This window comes from Aethalodelphis obliquidens, unplaced genomic scaffold (assembly GCF_003676395.1).
Source record: "Aethalodelphis obliquidens isolate GAN/ISIS:26980383/991018 unplaced genomic scaffold, ASM367639v1 scaffold6, whole genome shotgun sequence".
NCBI lineage: Eukaryota > Metazoa > Chordata > Mammalia > Artiodactyla > Delphinidae > Aethalodelphis > Aethalodelphis obliquidens.
Genome location: NW_020837950.1, coordinates 29,033,553 through 29,053,388, shown reverse-complemented (window position 1 = coordinate 29,053,388; position 19,836 = coordinate 29,033,553). Strand labels below are relative to the sequence as shown.

The 19,836-nt window shown below is 34.0% G+C and overlaps 1 protein-coding gene across 6 annotated transcripts in view; it reads left to right on the top strand.

The window, feature by feature from the left end:
- SLIT2 (slit guidance ligand 2) overlaps positions 1–19,836 on the top strand; it is a 382,557-nt gene that overhangs the window by 2,420 nt on the left and 360,301 nt on the right. For all 6 annotated transcript variants that reach the window (XM_027103256.1, XM_027103257.1, XM_027103259.1 and 3 more), the window contains exons 2-4: positions 823–894; positions 2,054–2,125; positions 12,958–13,029. In XM_027103256.1, the coding sequence (XP_026959057.1) occupies positions 823–894; positions 2,054–2,125; positions 12,958–13,029 (216 nt within the window). The remainder of the gene's footprint in view (positions 1–822; positions 895–2,053; positions 2,126–12,957; positions 13,030–19,836) is intronic.

Genomic DNA, 19,836 nt, shown 5'->3' with positions numbered 1-19,836 from the left:
TTACTTCCGTGAAGGAGAACATTCAAACCGCAGCAAAGCCTGGTTTTATTTGAAATGATTGGAACCAGGGCAAGTTTAGATCTTGACCTAAGATGCCAGAAAAGGGGTTTGTGACTCTTGAGGGAAACGTGGTGCTGAAATCTGAACAAAAATATCAGGGCCTGAATACTATTTCCACTATTGCCCTTGCTAGTAGTTTTCACTTTACAGTCACAGCGGGTGTCCCCGAGCTGCAAACGAAGAGTTTCGTTTTCATACAAACATAGAATTGTTGGAAGGTAAATGCTTATAAATGCGAGTCTTTGAAGTGCAGTTCTTTTGATGGCACTCAAACTTTATTCTTTGCCTTAGGAAGTTTAGCCATGGTGCCACCTAAGGATAGGGTTCTGAATTTTTAAAATTTTCTTCCTGAATAGTATTAGAAAAGTGTTCCTTTAACTTCCTGAAGGTAACTTTTTGGGAACATTACTAACAATAATAGTAAATATCAGAATACCTGTGAAATTAATATACACCTCCTTATAAAAGAAAAATTGAAAGCATCCCATATACACACAAAAGAGAACATCTCTTGATAACAGAATCACTTCATTTTCTTGTCATATGACAGCAAGCATGGACTCTGTAAACTTAATCATTTTAAAAATTTTCTTTCAGAGATGACTTCCTTTTCTTTCTCTGTCTTTTACTTTGCAAACTACTTTAGTAATTGGAACTGATCCTTTATCTCAAAGCTCTTATTTTGTTTATATTTGTCTTTGTTTAACTAGATAGTGGTAGAAATTAAACAGAACTTTCATTTTCTTACTTGTTTTCTCTTAGGGATTTGAATGGAAATAACATCACACGGATTACTAAGACAGATTTTGCTGGTCTTCGACACCTAAGAGTTCTGTAAGTATGTTCTTCTGTGTTTTGGAGAATTCTCTTTTGTTTTTTAAGGTTGTGTATTTTGAATTGTTACTAATCTCAGTTTTAATAACTGCCTCAATGACAGAAACATAAAATTTTAAAAGGCCTTAGTTTCCTTTTTTTTTTTTTTGTTTATCAGTGTACTTCAATTTTAATAAAAATGTAGGCCTTTATTTTAAGGTTGGATGCAAGCCATAGAAACAGTATAATGGAAATGACTTCAAATGTTTGCTATACCATACCGTAAGTGCCTTATGCATATAAAAATGTAGAATAGTTGCTTTTACAATATGAATGAGTAATGTGAGACATTTGATATACTTTTAGGATTTGAGATTAACTATAAAGAATTTAAGTGGGCCTGCATTTTATTATTGCTAATATAAAAATGTTCAGACTCTTCTAGCAAGCAACATGTACCTATATTTTGTAACATTAAAATCAAACAATCCAGGTTTTCGCAGAGTTTTTAGTGGGAACTGTTTCTCTATAAAAATATGTTGGTCATATTTTGAATCGTTTCTTGTATTTTAAAGCTTTGCAACTCATAAAATTGTTGCAGTATGATTACTTTTTTAATTAATGTGTTAAGTTAGTTGTGAATAAACAATCATTTGAGATTCAGTGTAATGTAAAATTGTTTTTACCTATAGATTTATAAATGTTTACATTGCAGTGCACATATACTTTTGATCATGCGTGTTCATTGTTGACTTTTGAAAAACACATTTTTGGCCTTTATGAATTCTTCCAATTTCTGACATATATACATCAGTGAATTGAAGTATGTGTATGATGAATTATTGTATGTTGTTTCTTTCAGTTAAGAACTCACTTGAAAAACAGCCATCAGAGTTGTAGTGTCATGGGTTACTTTTCAGGATATACTATAGCTTAAGGTTCAGGATTCTGACGAAATTTTGTGAGAAACTGAATTAGCATTTTTTATGAAAGTTTCGTGATGAGGATGCTATTTTCCTTCCCTGATTTTTCTCAGATACAACATTGTTAGATTTGATATTGAATCTCAAACCAGAGCAGTATTTAACTTCATAAAGGGACAAGTTTTCAGTTGCTGAACTGACACTTTTTCAGATGGTGAGTGGTAACATTAAGACTCCTGTTATACTTTGCATTTCAGTCAGCTTATGGAGAATAAGATTAGCACCATTGAAAGAGGAGCATTCCAGGATCTTAAAGAACTGGAGAGACTGTAAGTATTTTCAATTCCAAACTTATGACGACATAACTATATTTTAAAAAATAGTTGCATTTCAAGGACCATGTCTTCAATTTCATGTCTTAGTCTTTGTAAGTTTACGGAAAAAAGAAGTTGATAAAGTGATTTTCAAACTAATTTACAATTAGAAATAATAGAATTTTTGCATAAATAGTACTAACTTGTACAAGTTCAAAAATACAGACTTACTTTCCTGAGACATTTACTTCCTTGGTAACCATTGCTTTGGTACTTAGAGATGTACATTTTTTCTTATTTTTCATCTAGTTTGTTTTATTTGCTTATGTAGGAAGAAAGGTGGTAATTTTATTTGCATTTATGGTACATTATGGAAAAGAAGAGTTTTGCTGATAGTTATTTTAGTTCCCATGCTATTGCTATGTGTGTCATTAGTGACATTTGAGGAAATATTTAAAGTTCTTAGTGATAAAGATTTACTTTCTGATATTTAACACTTGTGGTGAATATTATTAATAACTGCTATTCACAGTTTTATTTCATTATTTTATAGTAGCTTTCTAAATTTTTTTTTGCTGGAAAAAGAATTTAGTAGAAATGGAAGTAAGAGTTATGTTATCAAAGCACATCATTTAACATTGATTGTTTTTTTCCAAGAAGATCAAATGTGAACTTCAGGATTTAAAATACATTTTTATTTTTTCAGACACAAAATTTTATGGATTGTTATATATTACTGGAGGACCATTATTATTTAATGCCTATAGTGTATATATACAAAAGACAAAAACCTCTGCTGAAATAATTAGATAAAATACACAGTTTGTCATTTGAAATATGAATAACATATTTCCATATGTCTTGATAATTCAAGTTTAGTAGCTTTGCATTTCTAAGGGCAAATATCAGCTCTCTTAAAAGTAGCAACAATTATTTTAATGTTTCCATGCCTGCTTTAAGAGGCACTTTAGGTAAAAATAAACATTTTATTTAAAATAAAATTTATTTATTTAAATAAATTTATTTATTTAAAATAGTGAAATATGAAGTTCATTTAGGGCATAGCACGTGCTCAGATTCACTGGGCCCAAGGGCAAAAGTTAATTCTGTGTAACTGTAAATATAAAAGTGGCTTGTCAATTTCTAAGGTATTTGTAAATATAGGCTACACTTTTATAACCTAGAGTAAAATTAAACAGAGATATCTAATTTATTTTGCTATAAAATTTTGTTCATGAATAATATTACAATATAGCGATATAATTGTGGAATTCAAAATAAATTTAAAACCACTACTTAGAGTTAGTTTTGGGGAGGAAATAAAAATAAGTTAAATATTGGGTTAAGTTTATAACAAAGTTTATAAGTTCGTAAGCTGTTTCTTAATATATAAAAATGCTCTGAAAGTATTTATTCTTTGATATCTTTTATGAATAGCTAATCTCAAGTGAGAACTTGGCAAAAGTATTTTTAATCCATCCATTAAAAACTAAGCATTAATATAATTTAAATGTTTAGTAAGATGAATAGATAATTTAAAATTATCATTTAAGCATTAACAGTTTTTTCCATGAGTAACTTTTATTTATTCATATATATGAGTTTAGTAGTCACATATATACATTTTTCCATGTGAGAGAGATATATATGTATGTATATGTATATTTTTTTCTTAAACAACTTTGATATCATTGAAGGATTCTCAGTGGCTTTTCATGAAGTCTGTATTTTGTTTATATTGTAATTTTAAATATTTTCAGAAACACTGGAATAAAACAAACTTTCTCATTATTTTTCAAGCCACTTTGGAGTACCATTTGAACTTTCATCTTGAATAAATGAACTTTTCCTAAAAATTATTAACCAGATACCTTATGATCTGAAATTCGATTAAAGTTGTAAGTAGGTACTATTTTTTGACTTTTACTTCCCCGGGAATGTCACTTCATCTCAGAACAATTTTCTGTTCTACGGAGATGCAGTCAGATGTTGCAGAGTGGGAGGAGGATTTGTAATTTTGAATGAAAACTAATATATATGCAGGACTTCTTTAAATCACCCCAGCTGTTGGCCGAGAGCAAATATTTCATATTTGTGAGGAAAAGCTGAGAAAATTCCTTTTGTTTACAACTGCCAAGTCCATCTGATGGAAGCACATTGTTATCTGACAGCCAATTCATCTCCTTGGGACTCTGGAATTCAAAACCATTTCTTAGGAGCATTGTGGATACACTTTTCAAATATTTATTTCTTTAAATACATTAAATGGCAAGCAGTTTTGCTAAAGAATGCATTCAGGTTATTGTGGAACAAACTATTTTAAATTTTTTTCTGTATATTAATTAAAAAAAATTTTAAAAAGCTACCCAGAGAGTTCTATAATCAAATTACTGTGGCCTTATAATAATATTATTATGGTATATATTCTTATTGTAGTAGATGATGTCATTAACATCACACAAATTACCTTTTTTTCCCCCGAAAGTTGCAAGAGACAGTGTAATAAACAGGAAGTAATCAGTGAATTAACTTATAAATAATTATACCTTGTGTGAGTTTATGTTTTTTTAGCAATTTAAATGTGAGTTTTAAATTCAAACTCCAAATTATGAAAAGGTGTATAAATGCAGGTTTATCTTGTGAATGCCATTTATACTGTATATATAATATAGCAAGTTAATTTTCTTTCTTTGTGTGAAGAACAAAAAATAAAAACATTAACTTTATTCATATGCAATTTATGGTTCTAAGTTATTTTTTCATTTTAAAATGATAAAATCAGAACAATTCCAAATATTTTATGAGTATTTCAAAATTATAAGTTTTTTTCTTTTTACTTTATGTTGCTAGAGTTTTAACTTGATCAGAAAGAAGACATCTGAGAACAGAAGATAAGAGCTGTGCCTTTTAGAAATCCAACTTTTAATCTCTAAGAAACAGGGTCATGTGATTAGGTTGGATTTAATTTTAGTATAGGATGAGAAAATCATTATTGGCAAATCAAAGCATTATAGCTACAAAAGAAACACATTTTTTCCACTTCAAAGAATTGATGAAATACAAGGTTATCAGTCAAAATGTCAAGTAGTAGATGGGTATTGAAATCCTCCCTCCCTTCCTCCCTTTTCTGTCTCACTGCCTCCTTTCCCTTCACTTCCTTCTTTGTATTGTATAGAGAACAACAGCAGATGATATGATGATCAGAATGTGGTTATGAATCATTGTAAAAGGAATAAGTTTTAATCATGCCTACACACTATGAGCACACAGTACTTCCTGTTTTGTCAGTTTCCTACTTTATGCCCAGACCTAACATGTGCACTGGTGGATTCCCATGGATGCTCTGTGTTGCCGGTAGTACCTGCTTATCTGAGATGAGAATGAAGCCTTGAGAATGTGCCTCATGTAGATTGCATTAACAGGTCTCATTGTTTAATCAAATGTTCAAATGAAATCTAATATAGTTAAGTGACTAGATAGTCAATGGAAATTAATTAAGGAAAAACAAACTACAAATAAGCTACAGTAAAGAAACATTTAAGAATTATACTTCTTTATATTTCACAGAAGATGCCTGTGTATACTTTCAATAAAGTCTCCAGGCAAAATTATTAATTCAAGGTATTTCTTGGTTAGTGTATAATGTGTTAGAAGGCTAAAAAAAATCACATTGGGACCCCTGACTTTTCTATGCTGGTGTAAAGTTATGTTGTTCACTTATGTCTTATGGGATTATGCTGCAGTCATTAAAGTTCTATTTTATGGCCACTTCAGTATTTCACTACTGCAAATCATCTGCTTTTGTAAGTTGCTGGATAATACAAATGCAAGAGTATGAGAAAGGTTTTGAAATTTTTTAAAGGTTGTCCAAAAGAAATTAGGGTATTTTGTCTGAAATACAACGAAACACTCAATGCAAAATAAAATGTGTATATGCCTAGGTTACATTAATGAGAACCAATAGCATACCATTGAAAACCTTGGATATTAGATATTTCATTAACTTCACAGTCATACCCTTGCAATAAGGAAACTGCAGAAGTGATAAAGGCAAAGGCTTGGACTGCACTTTTTTTCCTACCAATACGTTGTAAAGCCATTCCTATAAGACAATATTGCTTTAAACATTCCAAATTTTGGTATCTTTGGATTTGAGATTACCTTTTTTCTACTGACGTTGTCATTTGATACTCATTTTTACTTGGAAAAAAGAGTCCTGAAAATATTATTATAATGAAGCCATGCAAAGCCTGTTCACTTAGCTATTTTAAAGTTTCTATCAAGTAAATACAAAGAAAATACTCATTTTAATTTAGAAATGTCTTTACAATAGAGCCTAAATTTGACTAGACACTATCCTCTCCTTAAACGAGATCTAAAAGGCACATGTATTTTTTGAAGGTGATGCTGAGTTATTTCTCCCTGGGTGTGCACACCATGCGTAGGCATGAGACAGCCAATGTGAGGCTGAGGAACTACGGCACTCTAGAATTTTTGTTGTAGGTCGCTATACATGAGTTCAGATAGAGAATATGTTGTGGAACAGGTCTGAAGGAAGGCTCCCCTTATCCCCTGTTCATGAAGGTGGAGAATCCCTCTTCTGACTCATCCTGCAAGTTTATAGGCAACACATAACGTCCTTTTTCTTGAAGTAAGGGCAAACTAACAGTGCTAATCTCCTTGGAAAAGAATGCAAGCTCATCTTAAAAGAATTGTTCTCTGGCACCTTTATACCCAAGTTTAAAATCACGGCAGTTATTTTCTTGGGAAAGGCTCTTTAAAGAACATCTCAAACTCAGCAAAGAGGCTCAGTATGTACATTGTATGAGATAAATCATGCACCTAGATGTTCAAGAGTGTATCACTATCTGTGATAGCCAAATATCAAATTATTTTCACCTGTTTGTAAGCAATATTGAACGATTTTAAATTACATTTACTGACTATGGTCTTAGAAGGCTTTAATGCAAGTGCACTATTAGAAGTTTTGCAGAACATTCAATCTGTCTGAGAGGGTTTCTCATGCAGCGTTTTTTTTTTTATGGGCCTTGAAGTTGAACGGTGGTGAGAAGGCCTGTTTGCTCTTTGTGGACCGTTTTATAAATTCTGAAACAGCAAGGCTGTTTATTTTTCCCACATCTGTTTTGGGCTCATCCTTTGTGATAGTGTTTGCTGGATGCTGTGTCCTTTATACCTCCCCTGAAATGAGTAGTTTAGTTTGCACTGTTACAATGTATTTGTGGAAGCAACGAATGTCAAATATTTTACATTGAACTCTGTCTTTCATTCCTGTTGGATACCTTTCTGCCTGAATTATGCCTTCTAGCCCGAATTCCACAACTTTACATGGAAGGAGAGACTTTTCTGTGTGGACTTTGTATATATTGCTCTTATCTGTTTTCAAAGCAATTTATATCTGCTGGACTGGGAGGAATATTGGTGAAAACACTTTCAGAATGAAAGTTTGGTAACAATAGCACTGATTTGGTTTTAATGCAATTGGAATCTTGCTTTAAGATAATATTAACAAAAATTTGTTTGATTGTCATCTTGGCAGTGTCTGTCCGCCCTGGATGAAGGTGGGGCTTCATCTCTCTGCTGCTGCCCTACTCAGTGTAGATAACCTAGACTCCCCTCAGTGTAGGCAGCTTGTAATTTTATATGCTATTGCCTGGTGTCCTATGAATATTGGCAGACACTCATTGGTTGTGCTGTTGATTATCTTTCTAAACAGATACAAACTCTTCTACCTGCTTTTAAAACATTAGATAGGCGTGGCATCAAAAAACCCTTGGTTTCAATTCCACTGTGAGATCTTGATCAAATTGCTTCGTCTTTTAAAACTGCAGTTTTATCATCATTAAAACAGAAACAATTATCATATCTCATAGTATTGGTACACGATTTTAGTAAGATAATGCACAGAGTTTCACAAAATGCTTGACACAGAGTTAGCACGTAAGGAACTATTATTATTATACATTTCAACATCTCCCTTCCTGTTTTTCAGAAACTGAGTTTCTGAATTATTTTATCTTATTGAGCTAATAAAATGTGTCTATAATAAATTTGACTTTTAAATATCCGTATTTACCATCATTTTCCTTCTGATTTTCTTATAGCATATAATCAATAGATAAGATGTGAAGAAAGTACAAAACCTTCTCCAAATTTTTTTCAGAGTATTTATCAAAATCTCTGAATGTATAGAGAATATCAAGAAGTAACGGGAATGAATAGGAAGCAACATTTTTATTAATAAGTTTTGATCTCCCTACCACAGAATATAAAGGGTGAAAATACTGATATCACTGCTGAAAGTATAAACTTTATCTAATACTAGCTAAATGTTAAAAATCTTTGCTTTAAAAATGTTAGCATAAAAGGCGAATGGTAATTTACCTGAGAAGAAGGCATTTATGTTTGAGAAATAGAAGATTGTAAAAGATAGACTTTTTAAGGCAGCATTTATCAAATGGCACATTGTAATACCTTACATTTACAATGACAGGTAAATATGAGACTTGCATTTTTTACTAGCTTTGGTAAAATCGTTTTCATTTTACATTTTGGATGGGGGTGAACTTTGCAAATGTTAATTGAATTGAGGTGAAAGTTGAAACAATAAGAGACCTCCAACCTCTAGTAATGGACAAGTCACAGGAGCAGCTGGCAGATAATAATTTGAAACAATGCTTGTCAGTAATGCTTATGCTGCCCTTCAAGTTGAGGTTGTTAAGAACCTGCATTTCAGAGGCCAGTGATCTTTAGTGTGACCCAGAAAGATCATTCACCCTGCTGAAGGTCACACTGAAAAAATAGCCCATAGCACAGAGGAAACAGTTGCTGAGATCTTTCTTATCTTTACCCTAAAAATATGTGTCTCAGAGACACACATTACACACCTTTCTGAAACCATGAATTTCTATCCAGCGAATTTTCAGTCAGTCTCCTGAGATCTTGTGGGCAGATTCCATCTAGCTGGTGATGACACAGGAGCTGAATATCACTGAATCTCTTATCTGTCCTTTGACACAATTGAGTATCCTTGCTGGGAACAATTGGTAATTGACCCACCTAGTCTGCTTAATGCAGCAAATTCATGTTGGTTCCCATAAATCCTCCTCTGAGATGCCCTTAATTCACTACATGCTGTTTATCTGTTCTTGGACTATCAGATTTTAACTTCTTTAACACATTTACATTAGAGTTATTATTATGACACACTCATCTTCGAGCTACCAAGAAGTATTCTGTGGTATTAGAAGAAGCTAGGTTATTTTCTCTCGAGCTGTGTTTAGAAATTGTTGTGCACCTTGATAGTCTAACTTAATTCTGGATTTTAAAAAATCCTCTTTAGTTTAAAAACTTAATTTCTGGTCATTGTATTAGAAATTCTGCTTAATTTGTTTTCCTTTATTGGATATTTTGGAAGAGTTTCACTTTTTATTTTAATGTTTGTATTTCAATTTATTCTTAGTTCTAATGGAAGAGGAAACAGAACAGGAAGCAAAGTGTATTGATACTCTTTTAAAGAAAAAAAATGGAATCATACTATTTTTCTATGCATGTTACCATGTCACCTATTATCTGCCTTTTTTTGTATACTACTGTGTCTTATACACATGGTAGGCTTAGACACATTAAGATCATTCATAATAATTTTCATGGAATAGTGATAAATTACTTGAATTCTGAGAAAAATATTTTATACGTATTTTTGTTTTGCTCTCAACTTTAGGTATTTTAAATAGATCATTAAAATAGTAAACTGCCTATACAGCTAGTTTTTTTTTTTTTTAATAAAACTTGGTGTTTTATTTTTAGGTGATTCATTCATAGATATTTAGGAAGTGGGCTATGTAAAACTACATTTTTCCCAAAAAAAGATTGGTGAAAAGGAAAGTTGAGGATTACATTATTTTGAGGAATGTTTAGACTGACTCTTTGAAAGGAGTGATTCAGAGGGTATGTTCTGGAGTCAGCCCACCTGAATTCAGGTTCTAGCTCTACTTTCTATGAGCTGTGTACCTTCATCCAAAACAGCAGTGACAGTAGGACCTACTCATGGGGTAGAATGAATGTGATAATTCATGTAAACTTCTCAGAACAGCGACAGAACTTTCTATGAGCTGTGTACCTTCATCCAAAACAGCAGTGACAGTAGGACCTACTCATAGGGTAGAATGAATGTGATAATTCATGTAAACTTCTCAGAACAGCGACTCTCACCTAGTAAGCTTAATATATGTTAGCTATTACTTTGGGAATGAATTAAGAACCACTAAGAATTTGAAAAAAAATTGAGAAAAGACACTGCTTGCACCGTATCTGAATTATCTACTTTCTTACAATATCTGAAATGAGACCAATGTAGACCCATTAACAAGAAATCTAGTAGCAGCCCTCAGTCACTTGGGTATCTGAATTTGTTTCACCATGTTGAATTCCTTCCAATTTCTAGATGATGTTGAGAATGGCATGGCTGGGGGAGGTTGAAGGAAGGGAAAGGAGGCAATTGCTGTATAGAGCACATGAAAGCAGGTTTGGTGGCGGGTCTTAGGTTATCTGGAGGGTGGCATAAAACCTAAGGCGGGTACCTTAGGGAACATGCCTGGAGAAAGTTGCCTGAACATAAAATGCGCATGCTAGGATTTTGCTGAACTATATCAAAATGCAAAGAGCAGTTTTTCCTAAGGACCTAATAAGTGCCTGGGAAGAAGGAAGGAAATACACAGATATGGCCTTTACACTTGAAGAGTTTACAGTGTAGTGGGAATCAGACCAGTGTGTGAATAAATATAATATAGTGTGAGGGACTCTTATGTATCAAATACTATGGGCATATGGAGACACAGGCAAGGGAGGAATCAACTTTAGGAGAATCAGGGGAATTACACAGAGGATGTAAGAAAGTACCATTTGGAGAAAAGGGAAAGCTCTGTACAGAGAGTTGCCTGTGCAGGGGCTGGGGACCTGAAGGAGCGTGCTTGTTTTGGCTGGAGAATCATGGACGATGTTTGTTAGTCCAGTGGTTTGGATCAGATTATGAAAGCACATCTCTGTCATTTCAAAAATTGCAATTGCCTATTTGGACAATGGGGAGTCTTCCCTAGACAAATTCTTATTAGCCCTGTTGTGAATACTTGTAATCTATTTTTTTCAGACAAAATATAACAAGGTCATCATTAAGTTATATTTTATTGAAAATATTTAATAGTAGACTCTGGAAGTACTCTTTCCTCAGATCCATGCCTGGCAAAGAAAAAAAAAAAGCTTTTGGTTTCACTTTACAGTTAACCTTGTTAAGTGCTTTATTCATCAAAATTAGTGTAGGTGAAAAGTAAGTCCACCCTTTCACTACTGATTTTACTATTTTCCCTCTGATTGTCTCAGCATACGTTTTTATGAGCAAACATTTTATTAAGTGCTGAGAGTATTTCTATAGATGACCAACTTCTTAATAATATGAGTTATGTAGCAAAAGATGGTAAGCGTAGCTATCATTGCCTCATGGCGTTTTAGAGTTGGAAGAAGTTCTGAAGTTCACCTTGTCCAACTTTTCACTTAATGCAGAATTTCTTTTTATTACATCCGTTGCAGGGGAAAAAATGCATAGCCTCTGCTTGAATATATGTGGAGTAAGGAGTTGAGAGCTTCCTAAAGCCGATCATCCCATTTCTTAATATCTTTTATACTTAGAAAGGTCTTCCTTATGATCTGCTTTCTTGAGTTATAATTACTAGTGCTATTCCTGCCCTCTAGAGACTAAATACTGTAATTCTGCTCCCATCTGATGACCGTTTAAATATCTCATCATATTTAAAAGGGGGCAAGATTGATATGCCCTCTTTTCCCGCCACCTTAACATTTATCTTTACCACAAGAAACACCTCAAGTTTCTTCAGTGTGATGTTAGTTTCTGGACGTCCTTACTCTCCTCTAGAGCTATAGCAGCTTATAAATCATTTAAGTGTGCATTTTACATTAGCTTGTCATCATTTTATTTAAATTTGGGAAAAGTAGAGAGGATAGATATTTATTTTTACTGAAATGTTAAATTGTACACTTAAAACGAATGAGATTGGGATATGAGTACATGAAGGCCAGATTTTGCCACTCTTTAGTTAGTGTGCATAGTCCAAAAGAGCTTAGTTATGTAGTACCGGGGCTTAAATTGAGTTAGAGTTGCAATCAAGTTCTTTTCTAAAATATTTAAAACATCCCAATATCAGTTAAACATTAAGAAAACATTACTTAAACATTTTTGCCCTCATTGTTAGTTATAACTCAGCCTCATTCAGTTAAGAGTCAAGAACTGTGGATTGAGGTTTTCTTGTGATTTTGCCTAGAGGTAGAAACCATGCTGACACTTTCTTATACATTTTTCTGAAACTAAATGAAAAGCTAAAAAAAATGAAATTTCCACCTCCCCTCAGTACCTTGGCTGAAAATTCAGGTCATCTGGGACAGCGTATGAATTATTTTAGGGCACCATTTAATATGGTATTTCTGCTGTATGTTGGACTTGCCTAACCTAGACACCAGAGTCTGAGTCCAGAAATCCTGTTTCATTGCATCTGTGCTGGTTGACTGATGTTGCAGGGGATGTGAATTTAGAGTTTAGGCCCCAGTAATCATCATCTGAGTAAGCACAATGGAAAATTGCTTTAAAGAGTCATGTAACAAAAGGTGTAACCAACTTCTGATTTTCAATGCTTGAATTCTCTTGAATGTCGTTTCATTCTTTCCTGAAATACAGGATGAGGCATGACACTACCCAATCACAGTCTCATTGTTGGGTACTTTCTATGTAACATATGCTTTGTTTTTGTTTTTCTCAAAAGGCGTTTAAACAGAAATCACCTTCAGCTGTTTCCTGAGTTGCTGTTTCTTGGGACTTCGAAGCTATACAGACTGTAAGTAGACAGAAATAGTTATTGTTGCTTTGGGTAGTACCTCGCGTTTTATTAAATGTATTTTGGATCTGTTTCCTTATGCTTTCCTGGAATCTATTCATCTATTCATCCATAGATTAATGGATTAAACGTTTGCCTTTCTTTCTTTTCTTCTTTTCTCTCTCTTTTCTTTTTTGTTTTTTTGGAAATTTATGATTGGTTTTCCAGTAGTTCCAGTTCTTTTATTTGGTTAGCATTTACTGATTCGTGTATATGTTATTGTAATTGTATTATTCTTTTTTGGTCCTGATGGGGAGATTTACCTAACTTCTTTATGGAAACTTTTGATTAAGTTCTGAAGGGAAAGATTGCCACTGCACTTCCTCTTCAGAGGAAGTTGGCATTGTTTTCTTGTAAAGTTGAGGTTTTTAATGTCAGCTTTTTTGATATTGTTTCTGTATTCACATAGTGTTTATCAGTCTGGAAATATTATTATAAGGTATTTAAAGAGGACTGTAAATTTCCTCTTAAATGTTCCTTTTAAAGCCAGAATTCCAAACTGTGCAATATGAACGACTTAAGGGTTTCATATCAAATACGTCATTGACTGTTAACAGAAGTACTTTGGAAGGAGCATAACGTGAGTTTTAGGCAGAATCGGTTTTTCTTCCCTGGAATGCTTGTTCACTGACCTAATGTGCATAGTGAAAATATACTTTTGAAAGCTTTTAAAATTAGATTTTCAGCCACATGAATGATTTTGTGCAGATGGGAGATAAGCTACAAAGTGTTGGAAAAATAAATAACAATGATTATTGATGTTTGTGGATGTTGTGAAAAATCGTTGGGATATATAGAATAAATTGCTCAGCCTGGCTCCCACCTGGATGGTGGGGAAAGTCCCATATGGTCATGCTTGTGGGGTAAGTGAAGAGATTGCTTTTTCTGAACTTGACTTTGTAGCCACAGCTTCGTGGTAGCCTACTCGTTCAATATTGTTGTTATGAATTCCAGAAGTAGGAAGGCCCTCTTCTCACAGCCCTCCCCCGACATTGTATCTCAGTTAGGCTCTGTGTTAGGTCCTCCTGACACCTTAGCTGACTATAGAGAGAATTTTCTCAGCAGGTGAAGGTGGAGCCAGCTACATACCAGGTCTTCTCTCTAGAGTTTGACTTTTCTGATTCTCTTCCTCTAAGGATAGCCAAAGTCACCTAGCAGTATTTCTCCTCTGCGTTGTGTTCCCTGCTGGTTAATTGACCCAATTTAAGTAAATTTAAAAGAATCAAATAAAGAAACCTTGAGACCGCCTTTTTAACAAGAATTCTCTAAGGACTATTTTTACCAAGGAAACTAGATGTAGGCTGTTATGAAAATTATATGTATGAATATAAATTGATACTTGTATTTAATTATTTGTGCTTAGTTTGCAAGAAGGGCTACAGAGATGGTTTTAATAGATTCTACTTTCTGCTTTAACTTTTTTGATTGAGGGGATTTTGTAGAATTGATTTCAAAGCTAGTATACATTGAGTGCTATTAAATTACTACTTTGCTCACAATGTGCATATAAAAACAATCCACGTTGTCTAGAAAATTTTCTGTCTCCTATGTAGCTGTGAAAATATAATTTAAATGGAATGACTGTTATAGCTAGAATTAAAATTATTAAGCTGAAGAGAGGAAAATATAGGAAGTAACTTTAACACTGTCTCTGAGAAACTAGAATATTTGATTTTTACTCTGGAAGTACTTGGATTAATTTTCTTAGAGGGATTCAGGTGGTATAATCTAGTGCAGAATCACTTACCAGCAAATTATATTCTGTTCAATATTTTGCCCCCTTTTACAATGTCATATAATGGACCAAGGGATTTTCCATTATGTTTTGTTATGATTTTATAACTTTATGAAGCTGCTGTATGAAAGAAGATGACTCGGAATCCTTGGGTGAGTTAAAGAAACAGAACCCATAAAACTATAAGGCAACATTTTCTAGTTAATTAAAAGCATGTTAACAAGTGGGGCCATAGGCAGCTAGAAAATGTGTTCAGAGTCATGTTGTGCCTGTTTGGCTCAAAGGATTTCCCCTGGGGAGTAATGGAAGATAAAATTTTGTTTCTGATGTGGGACTAGTTGCAAGAGGGACTTGAAAGCTTTGATTTCCTGAAGTTAGAGCTTGATGGCTTAGTGTTCAGTACTGATTGTGACTTGACACCTGACATAGACACTGGATACACATGGAAACATAGAGGTGTAATTTTTTTCTGCATCAGGAAAAAGGAATCTTCTTTTGAGTTTAGGCACTGTTCTCTCAGCTGAATTAGACCTAGTGGATTGTTAGCAATGATCTTTCTCTTAAGAGGAAAGTTATACGCTACATGTAACCAGTTTTTTATGATGGTGATCACTAACTGATTAAACAACCACCATTAAGAGTATTTAATAAATAAAGGAACAAAAGCTTGTGAAGCTAGCTGCCTGTCTAGTTTAATTTCCAAGAGGAAGGATGCAAGTTCAAGTATTCTTCATATGATACAGGTGCCTAGTAGCTAACTGGAAACAACTGTTCTAACAGATGGAAAAATATGCACAAATCTATGTACAAAAATGTCCTTTAAAATGTTCATTTAAAAATGAACTTTTCTTTCACAAGAAGGATAAGTGACCAAACAAAAGATACAGAATTTTGGACAAACAACAGGACAATATGTTGTGACAGGGAAAAGTCGACTGGTAGCTGTATTTGCATATCAAATGATCTACAGTTGCCCTACTGTATAATTCAGTAGAGCCATACACATCTAGAATTCATGAAAGAAACAAATTTAGATTTATTTTCTCTTTATAAATTGATGCATAATGCTAATTCGTACCTCTGGTTCTTTTCCTAACTTATTTTATCTTTTACCCTTTCTTAATACTATTGTTTCCTGATACATAATCAATGAAAAAGTTTACTTGTTTTACTATATAGTTCATACACTGATGTTTGACTTTAATCATTGTTTGCTTAGATTAAATCTAAGCAAACTGGACATTATACAGATTTTCTTTGTGCCTCTGTAATGAATAATCGCCATTTGACTCTTGGCTGAAAATGAGATGCCAGGTGAAGAAGCACACATGCTTTTTAAAAAAAACTCTAAATGCAGTATAAAAGAAAAAGAGGGTACACTGTATATGAATTATGATTCGACACGGTTGGTTGCTGCTAGCGGCCAAATATGCTTTTCCTTTGCTGTCTGCTCCAATTTCTCTTTGGACGGGTTGAGAGAGCACTCCATGTTCAGGTCAAGATGTTTGCTCAGAAATAGTAGTACAGTTGCAGCTGTGTTTGTTGGAGCAGGAGACTAGTTTAAATAGCATTACCATTTATCCAGTCCATTAACAGAACTCTGTAAAATAATACCAACTCTGCATAAACTACAGGACAGTGTAATAAAATTACAAGCGCTTGTTGACAGATGGAAAGTGTAAGTAAAGAAAAAAGAAAAGTAAAGGGCCATAGGTTGGAGGTTAAGAGACAGCACATAGTTTTCTTAGCTTATGTAGATACTCTGTCCTCCCCCTTTGCTCCTCCTCCAAAACTGAGGTTGCACTTTTATTATCAGTTTAAGAGTGGAGAACATGATTTTCAGAACAATTAGGAGCTGGTTAACGGAGAGAAATTTCAGTGACTTTTGAAATTGTCGATTATGATTGAAATTTATGAGTAGCTTATACAGATGTTCCTGAAAAACATAACCTTAAAGGTGACTTACCAGCTAGAGTTTGCAGCCACTCATCTGGGCTCATTAGAGAGGAATTTCATTGCTAGTACTGTGGTTAAGCATTCCGTTACAAATATTTGTTTTGTGGTTTTCAGTTTATTTCTTTGAGTATTATATATTTACCCAGACTTCTAACATAAGCTTAAGTAGCCAAACCACGGTGCAGAAACTCATTTTTCACTTGTATCTACTGAAACAAAGCAAAACTAACAAACAAATACATAGGTCCCAGTGATTCATTTTTTTACTTCTTTAAATAAAAAGTCTTTATTTCTGGTTAACAAGTGGTGTTTCCCTAGAGACCTTTGGAGCCACTAAATTATCTAACATTATAAGTAGTATTTTTAAAGCCAAGGACTCTTTTTATGGCCTAGTGACTCCTTACCTGAGACAAATAAATTTTGAGCACTTAATTCAATTGGTCAGATCACAATTCCTTTGCTGTTGGATAGGATCTCAGATTCTCCAGATACTCTTTGATAATAATTATTGGGAATATTTAAGAGGAAAACTTAATTTCTATTATGGTAAAAATTGATTTGTGAAACATAACAAATATACAGTGAAGCTGTCCTTATTTCCGTTTCTCATAGAAGGAGCCTTAGCTTTTGATTTTGCTTTTTAATAGTTACAAGGGTAACACATGCTTATATTAAAAAGGTTTAGGGGACTTCCCTGGCAGTCCAGTGGTTAAGCCTCTGCACTTCCACTGCAGGGGACTCAGGTTCGATCCCTGGTTGGTGAACTAAGATCCCACATGCCTCGTGGCCAAGAAAAAAAAAAAAAGGTTTAGACAGTTCAGAAAAAGAGAAAAGTAAGTGGGGATAGAAATTATTCATGATCTCACCATTCAGATATAACTGCTAGTATACTTGACAATTATTAGTAGATTAGTTTTCTTTTTCTTTTAATTATGCTATAAATGCTGGTATACATGCATTACAAAAACATTTTTTTTAGTATCCCCAGGGTTTAGTATAAGGCTTGACCTTTAGAAAGCTCTCAGTGTTTGATGTATTGAATTAAATCTCCATTGGGCTCAGGGTTTGTAACTTGAATGAGCAAATAGTAACACTGGGAAGGTAGTATGAATAATGGGGAACCAAATTAAATTTAAAGGGTACCTTGGCTAATTAAACGTTTGTCCCCTTAGGTTTTCTAAACATTGAAGGGTATCGGTAGACACTGAAAAATCAAAATGATCCATTTTCCACCTAAGCAAAATATACCTTAATACTGCACTTATATAAAACTAACCTCCCCCCTCCCCCAGTTCTCTGATGCCAATTAAGTGTCAGGATTCTTGGATTCAAGGATAAAAGCAGAAGAGAGCCGTGGTGCCTGTGTCAGAATTCCTCTTGAATTAATTTCTGCCAGCTCTGATTAAAGTGTGGGCTCCTTAGAGGTGTCAGGTGTGTAGTTTCCTGCTTCATTTTACTCTTGGTCTGTTTGGCCCCTGCCACAGTAAATCCGACAGTGGTAGTGCAGGAATTGCAGGTTATAGTTGCCAAGGTTACTGTGGTCCCACCAGATCGACATCATTAATCATCCAGGGAGCTGCCATGATAGCTGCCGCTGATCTCTGTTGCCAAGACTGCTAGAGAGCTTCAGGTGCGGAGAAGAAAAGTTGTTCGGAGGTGGTTTGTCTGTGTCATCATTTGATGCAAGGATACACTGTTTGTATTGTTAATACTGATACCTTGCTAAGGGGAACAGATTGACTCTTTATCTTTGAAAACAAAGACTTCATATGAGAGATAACACTTAGGAAGGTGTTAACTGTCAGTGATTAAAACCTCAAGTCCCTTATTATTTATTAACTTATTAATTACTTATTATTACTGAGCCCAAGGGACTCTGATCTTGCCACTTAAAAAACAGATATATGAGGAGTATTTCATTGAAAGAGATTACTGTTATATAACCGAAGGTTTGTTTTTAAATAGGTAGACGAAACACTTCATAGACTGATATCTGGACACACTTCAGGGTAGCCATTACCACTTGCCACGAAAAAAAATTAGGCAAGCCATTGAATAGGACTTTTGTTTATAAATCAACATGCAATCGTATGATTTAGAAGTTATAAAAGCAGTGAAGATTAAGACTGTATTTGAGATTTTTGCCTGGCCTCCTGTGGGTAGTTTTTACTTTAAAGGGATCACTAATAAAAGACTTGTTACTGGAGAACGTCAGAAATTGGCAAGTTTCTACTACTGCCAAGCCACCCACTAGACTTTTTGAGTGTGAAATCCACAGCATAGTTCCTGGCAGAGGAAAGTCAAGTGCAGAAAGGTCTTTCCCACTCAAGTGTACTAGTTTAAATAGTTGCTTTCCCAAATGTAAATGTTTCTATTTCCACCAGCAAATACTCATGGTTAGCCAACTTGAATTTGGCGAATACTGTGATAGGTGCAGGGGAGAAAAACTGGCATGGTGTGTGGCCCTCTGTAATATGGGACATTTGTTGACCTCAACCATTGCTAACATCTGACCTGTAATATGTAAATTAAAGCCTACAATGTTCATGGAGACTGTTTTTTTTGAAAGATGAATTTAAGTATATGGTTCTCATGTCAAAAAGATATTATTCAATACACATCATCAGGGAATATTTTAAAATTTGACTCTAAATCATAAAATTGCCACTGCCATCTCAAGATTACAATTTGGGGACTGAAGTTTATATAAATATTAATTCTAGGAACAAGTGTCCATAGTGTGTTAGTTCTAATGAACTAGTTTTAATGTGTTTACATTATGTTTTAAGACACTGAAATCAAGTTATTTTATGAGAGGTTGCATAAAATACTAGTGTTTAAATGCCTACTCAGGTATTAGTAGCTTTGCTATCTTTGTCAATCAATGGATACCTCTGGAGATAAGGTTCCTTATCTGTAAAATGGGGATGATATTTACCTCCTGGGAATATTTCAATTCACAAGATAAACTCTGTATTCAAAAGAACATTGTCAACTTTCCAGTATGATAGAAATGATGCTTGTAGGATTATCATCCTCTCATTGCAAAATAGCATGAAATAATAGTCACAGACGTC